Source organism: Pinus tabuliformis, chromosome 7 (genome assembly GCF_031772625.1).
Source record: "Pinus tabuliformis cultivar Carrire ecotype Pingquan chromosome 7, CPIR1, whole genome shotgun sequence".
In the NCBI taxonomy this organism is placed as follows: domain Eukaryota; kingdom Viridiplantae; phylum Streptophyta; class Pinopsida; order Pinales; family Pinaceae; genus Pinus; species Pinus tabuliformis.
The window spans coordinates 1,176,968,129-1,176,974,539 of record NC_142293.1 but is presented as its reverse complement, the minus strand read 5'-3'; the positions used below and the strand labels follow the sequence as shown (position 1 = coordinate 1,176,974,539).

General features: G+C 45.1%; 1 protein-coding gene across 1 annotated transcript; it reads left to right on the top strand.

Moving 5' to 3' along the window:
- The first annotated feature begins 4,305 nt into the window (after positions 1–4,305).
- On the top strand, positions 4,306–6,011 carry LOC149251646 (uncharacterized). Its single transcript, XM_089453954.1, has 3 exons — positions 4,306–5,211; positions 5,392–5,682; positions 5,856–6,011. The coding sequence occupies exons 1-3, from the start codon at positions 4,306–4,308 to the stop codon at positions 6,009–6,011; spliced, it is 1,353 nt and encodes a 450-aa protein (XP_089310080.1).
- The last annotated feature ends 400 nt before the right edge of the window (positions 6,012–6,411 follow it).

Sequence of the window (6,411 nt, the reverse complement as noted above, 5' to 3'; positions counted from 1 at the left end):
ACCTCCTCTCCTGTTATTCCAGGTAAAGATCCCATTGATAGTCTGAATGTCAACTAGTCTTAAATCCTCTATCGCCTCATTGAATCTCCATGATTTGGTCCACCTTCCTCACCCCTCCTTTTTTCTCATCCAAGGATCTGATTAAGTTAAAGTCACCCCCTATGATCCAGGCAGCTTCAGGATACAGTCTTCGGATACCTTTCATGCTTGCTATGAAGTTTTCTTTTTCGCCTAAGGAGGGGGGGCCATAAACCCCTGAAACAACAACCTGCTCCTTGGTTCCCACTATCCTACCCTGACCAGTAAGGATTCTGCTCATACTAGTCCATCTATCCAGGATGATATCATTAGGGTTCCACAAAATTGCTATACCGCCTGCAGATCCAATAGCATCCAACCCCATCACTTCGTAATGAAGATTATTTTTTCCTATAATACCTTCAAGCTGTTGAACCGATATTTTAGTCTCCTGCAAAATCATAATGCTAGGTTTCTCTTTTTTCAACTTGTCTTTCATGTACCTTTGTTTACCCTTACTGTTTAAACCCCTAATATTCCAACTGATAACAATCATTTAAAACTTTTGATAGGAGGGGAAAAAAACCTCTGACAGAGGTATCACCTTACCTGAATTGATCAACTCTTCTCCCACCGTTTGGATGGTTTCACTCATTGTCTTACGACCCCTCTTTCTACTGTTTTTGCCAGAGCTGTCCAGTCCCATCGATTCTGTCCCCTGATCATTTCCAGTCATCACCTGCTTGACTATATTCTCCCCTTTTTTCTCCTTATATTTCTGGAATACTTCCTTATACAGCTGTTTCTGTTTTTCAGGTATGAATCTTCTGTCCAGGTATTTCCATTCTTGAAGAAGCCTTTTCATTATTCTCTCCTCCTCAACCTCGTTTTCTGCCTGGTTCTCCACCTCCATTTGTGATTGCATTGCGGTATCTTCCAGCTGCTCCTCTGTTCGTTCTCCATCGATTTTTCCTGGGTCTACTTCCTTTCCTTTACCTTCCCTTACTATTTCCATTGGGCTGTTCCCAGGATCCTCATCATCCTCTAAATTTACTTCATAATCCTCATTGCCCTCCTGTAATACCTGAAATTTGTTCTGGCTTGACATTTGAGCTGGTTTCCTCTGAGGTTGCGATCTAGGGCCTTCCTTGTTTTGCCTTCGTCTTCTTGTAACCTGCTGAAAACCCCCAGACACTTCCTCCTGACTTTTCTTTGGTTCCTCCTCATTGTTCAACGGGCATTGCCTGTATAAATGGCCGTATTCATGACAGTTTCGGCATCTGAAAGGGATGTGTTCGTAATCTATTGGCTGTTCCCAAACCTCATCATGATATTCCACCTCAATGCTGTCAGGAAGGGGTTCCGCCAAATTCATGTATACACAGATTCTTGCGAAGGCGTTATACTTACCCCGTTTTGTAGCCTCTGCAATCTTAACAAAACTCCCGATTGTGTTGCCGATTCCTTCTAATATTTCAGGGTCCCAGCATTCGTCGGGCAACCCAAAGAGCCTGACCCAGATTGGTGCCTCCAGCAGCTTTTCCTTATCTGGGTTATATCGTTCCTCCCAATATTTCATGAACAGACCTGCATTGTTCAAAAAATATGGTCCTTCTTCAAATATCCTATTCTTGTCTTCCACGTTCGTGAAGATTGCTGTGAAAAATCCCTTGGCTCCCAATTTCAGATCAATATGACCTCGAGGTTTCCATTTCTGGTCAATCCATCGAAGTAGCTCCTTCTCCGAAGGCCAATAACCAATGAATTTACAAATCAAGGCGTGGTCCTTCATATAGCAGTTGTATTCCTCCAGCTTGTTGCAAGGGATGACATATCGTGGTTTTTTTTGAGCTCGCGGTAGACATTTCCCTTTCATCCTTTTCTGCCATAAATTACCCATGACCGGGACGTGGCTTTCCTTCTGATTATGCCCCATTTCGCTCCCGCTGTTCTCCCCGGTTACCACATTCTTGAAGGAGGGGATCTCTCCCCCCCCCTTCGGCTCTTCCATTTCCTCTCAGTGCCTGTCTCTCTGTTGTTGTCCTGGCCCAATAAGTGAAAAAAACCGCAGCAATCGGGTCTGCCCCTCCTGCCTGATTCTCTTCCTTATCTTGTCGCCTTCAGCCTTGCTCGCGCTGACTCCAGCAGTGTCCTCTAGTCAGGTCCTTCTGTGGCGGCTCCTGCAAACCCTAGCAGAGCGCATCGTCCCTCCCTCTTCCTCGGAAAAAAATATTAATTAATTGTTATATAGAATTTGTTCAAACTTAATAATTAATATATTAATTATTATAATAATTAATATAATAATGAATAATTAATATAATAATTATTAATAATAATCAATAATTATAATAGTAATGAATAGTTATAATAATAATGAATAATTAATATAATATAATAATTAATTATAATAATGAATAATTAATATAATAATTATTAATAAAGAGTAATTATTATAATAATGAATGGTTATTAATAATGAATAATTATTAGGGATATGTCTTGATCACTGATCGATTGAGTTTCTTGTGGCTATTGAGCGGAACGGAGCTAGGGTTCTGAGGAAGAAACCCTCGACGGCACCGACAGCACTGAGGAACGCGTTCAAGCTCTGCAAAGGAAGCTCTGCAGCGTGACAGAGTTGCAGGGGATCAGCGTAGGACAATGGTACCTCCTCAGGGGGGGGCGTCAGAGCCCTCCCCTTCACTGCATGGCCCAGAGCAAGCGGTCATTTTTGGATCGGTTGATCCGGATATTCTCAGCAAAGGGAAAAAGCATCAAGGTAATGACAATGATCCACAGGAAGAAAAAGAGACTCAAGGGAATAGCCCGAAAGTCTCTTCATCAACTTGCCGACCTGTAGCCAAAGAAAGGCCACGAATAGAACTGCCAGGAGACAAGATCGATAGAAGAATAGAGTATATGAAAGATCATGCTATCATTGGAAAATTCATAGGGTTTTGGCCAACTGAAAGAGCATTAAACGGTTGGATCGCGGCGAAATGGAAACCCAAGGGAGATGTCACTCTCCAGCTTGGGCCGAAGGGCTTCTTCACCGCCATCTTTTTCTGCCTAGAGGACAAATACAGGATCCTAGGAGGAGGGCCTTATTTCTTCAACTCGACAGGTCTATATCTGAGGGATTGGATGCCAAGATTCAACCCTGACAAGGAAGATCTCACTTGGGCACCAGTGTGGATCAGACTGTACTCACTGCCCGATGAATACTGGGAAGAGGATTGTCTAAAGGGCATAGGAAACGGAGTGGGAGAATACATCAGAGCGGCAGAAGAAACCAAATCCCGTAAGTATATCTCCTACGCTAGAATATGTGTCTTTATTCGTCTGAATGAAGCTTTACCAGAGTCAGTAACACTTGCCCACCGAGACGAGGAATGGATCCAGCCTCTCGATTATGAGCATGTGCCCTTTAGGTGCAGAAGGTGCCATGCGCTGGGGCATCTCTTCAGGGATTTCCCTCTTAATGCCAAAGCCAACTCCTCTGATCCTTCTGAATCCCCATCTCAAGATGGTTTCACCAAAGTCCCAAGTCGGAAGCGCTCGCATAAAAAGCCTCAGAATGGGTCCAAACCCCAGCCCAACAAACCCCAAAACCCTGCATCTAAGAACAGCTTCGACATTCTAGGCGACTACTCAGATGACCAGCCCCTAGACTCTGAGAATATCCATGCACGCCCTTCCTCCTCCACCCATCCCCCTCCATCTGACCCCCCACCCAAATCTCAGCCTCCCATCATCATCCCGACCATCCTTAGCAGGAATCCGAAAGACACAGCGGAGAATCCAAAGGAAATGGAGGTGGATGGTAAGGCAGACCTCCCACGGGACTCAGAGACTAATCACGAGGAAAGCAGTCAAGTGCAGAAAATGGAGGAAGAGCCAGAAAGCATAGATCTCCACGGTCTGGACATTATAGAACTAGAACTAGCTTGCAAAAAAAAAGCATATGAATCCATCTCTGAGACCGAACTAGAAAAGTTGGAAGTGGTCATCTCCAGAGCCTACCACCAACACCAACTAGGTATACAACCAGGAAGTACTTGGGACGGCAGCCTGCGTCCAAAGGATACCAAAAAAAGAGGGAGGAAAACAGATCTCCAGAGAACAATAGAGATTGGGAAAATCCTGGTGGACTCAGGCAGATATGCGAAGTTGACGAAGTACTACAGTCCCTCCCAAACTAGTTGAACCATGAAGCTTGTATCCTGGAACTTAAGAGGGCTCAATAGCCCTGGAAAACTCAGGATGTTAAAAAACATGATCAAGATGGAAAAACCGCAGATGTGTTTCCTCCAGGAAACTAAATGCAATAGTGCTACGCTGGGTCGCATACTCTCAAAAGCTTGGCCAGGGTGCCGATCTGTTGCTGTAGATGCCTCGGGAGCCTCAGGGGGGCTTGCTATAGCATGGAACACCCAAGCTGTAATTCTCACAGATTTTCACGCATCCCACCACCTCATACAGGCGGCCTTTCATATTCTGGGTACCAACGTTCATGGTAACCTATCCAACGTCTATTTTCCGCAAGATACAGGAAGTAAAATCGCGCTCCTTGACACCATAGAAGCGCTGAGCATAAATAGGCGACATCCACTCTGGATCGTGGCAGGGGACTTCAACATGATAACCAAAATAGAGGATAAGATAGGAGGGAGAACCAGATTGGAACCAGAAGTTGATCGCTTCAAGGACTTCATCCAAAATGCCTCTCTCATAGATATGTCGTTCTGTAATGGCACCTTCACCTGGAGTAATCGCAGAATTGGCAAGTATCAGATTGCCTCTAAACTGGATCGCTTTCTGATCTCGGATAATGCGGTGCATCTTGGAGGTGATCTGTCAGCGGCAATACTGGCTCATACTGGTTCGGATCACTGGCCGATCGCTCTGCAATGGCAGAGACCAGGGGATCGGACCAAAAGACCCTTCCGTTTTGAGGGGTTTTGGCTTACACACCCCGCATTCAAGGACTTCGTCAGAACCATCTGGGCCTCTTTCATCCCCCCAGAGGGATCAAAAATGTATCAGCTTCAACAGAAGTTGCGATTTCTTAAAAGTCACCTAAAAAGATGGAATAGGGAGACCTTTGGAAATATATTTAAGGCGCAACAGGAGCTAAGTCAGGAACTGGGGGATCTCCAACAGAAAATAATTAATGAAGGGCACACGGAGGCAACCCTGGATCAGGAACGACACATTCACAATCAGCTTGAAGAAAGGAGAAAGCAGGAGGAAATTTATTGGAGGCAAAAGTCAAGGGTCAGGTGGCTAAAGGAAGGGGAGCGCAACACTAAGTTCTTCCACAGAACTACGGTGCAGAGAAGGATGCATAATAATATTCCATTCATTCAGAACCAAGAGGGGGCAAAAGTCGAGAAGCATGAGGAAATCGAAGAGATACTCCTCAATCATTTCCAGCAGGTACACCAAGAACAAGCAGTGGATCGGCAACAGGCGATTGGAAAGATAACCAGCAATATACCTAAACTTGTCACAGAGGAACACAACGAGCTACTCATGCGCCCTATTCTTCTCCAGGAAGTAGATGAGGCAATGGCGCAGCTCAAAGAAGGTAAGGCCCCTGGCCCAGATGGTTTCACAACCACGTTTTTTCATGCTTTTTGGGATATGATTAAGCTGGAGGTTTGGCAGATTGTAGAGGAATCCAGGGCTCTGCGCTGGCTTCTCCCCTCCCTCAACTCCACCTTCATTACTCTCATCCCTAAAGAGGAGAACTCCATTACACCTGACAAATTCAGGCCTATAGCTCTCTGTAATGTCATCTATAAAGTCATATCCAAAGTCATTGCTAATAGGTTAAAACCTCTATTACCCATGCTCATCTCTCCGGAGCAGTCGGGATATGTAGAAGGCAGACAGATAATGGATGGCATTCTCCTCACGCACGAAATCATTCACTCGCTCAAACAATCCAAGCAAGCAGGTATGTTACTCAAATTGGATCTCTCTAAAGCTTTCGATAAGCTTAGTTGGTCTTATATACAACACATGTTGAAAGCATTTGGTTTTTGCTCCATGTGGGTTCGCTGGATCATGAGCCTTATCACCTCCACTCACTTTTCCATCCTTGTAAATGGTATACCCTCCCGCCCTTTCAAGCCCTCTCGAGGCATAAGACAAGGGGACCCCCTTTCCCCTTTCCTCTTCATTCTTATGGCTGAAGGTCTTGGTAGACACATCAAGCATGCCCTCCATTCTCAGCAGCTAAAAGGCATCTCTGTCCACAACTCCCCTGCCTCCTCTCATCAGCAATTTGTTGATGACACCATGCTCTATGGCTACCCCTCGGTTCAGGAAGCCTCTTGTTTAAAAACTCTGCTCAACGATTTCTCTGAAGCCTCTGGCACCCAT

What these genes read in the sequence shown, in the direction of transcription:
- LOC149251646 (XM_089453954.1), top strand. Translation starts at nt 4,306, where the DNA reads ATGGAAAAACCGCAGATGTGTTTCCTCCAGGAAACTAAATGCAATAGT. An exon ending in TTAATGAAGGGCACACGGAG is followed by an intron (nt 5,212 to 5,391) that starts GCAACCCTGGAT and finishes CCATTCATTCAG; the next exon opens with AACCAAGAGGGGGCAAAAGT. An exon ending in GGGATATGATTAAGCTGGAG is followed by an intron (nt 5,683 to 5,855) that starts GTTTGGCAGATT and finishes CATTGCTAATAG; the next exon opens with GTTAAAACCTCTATTACCCA.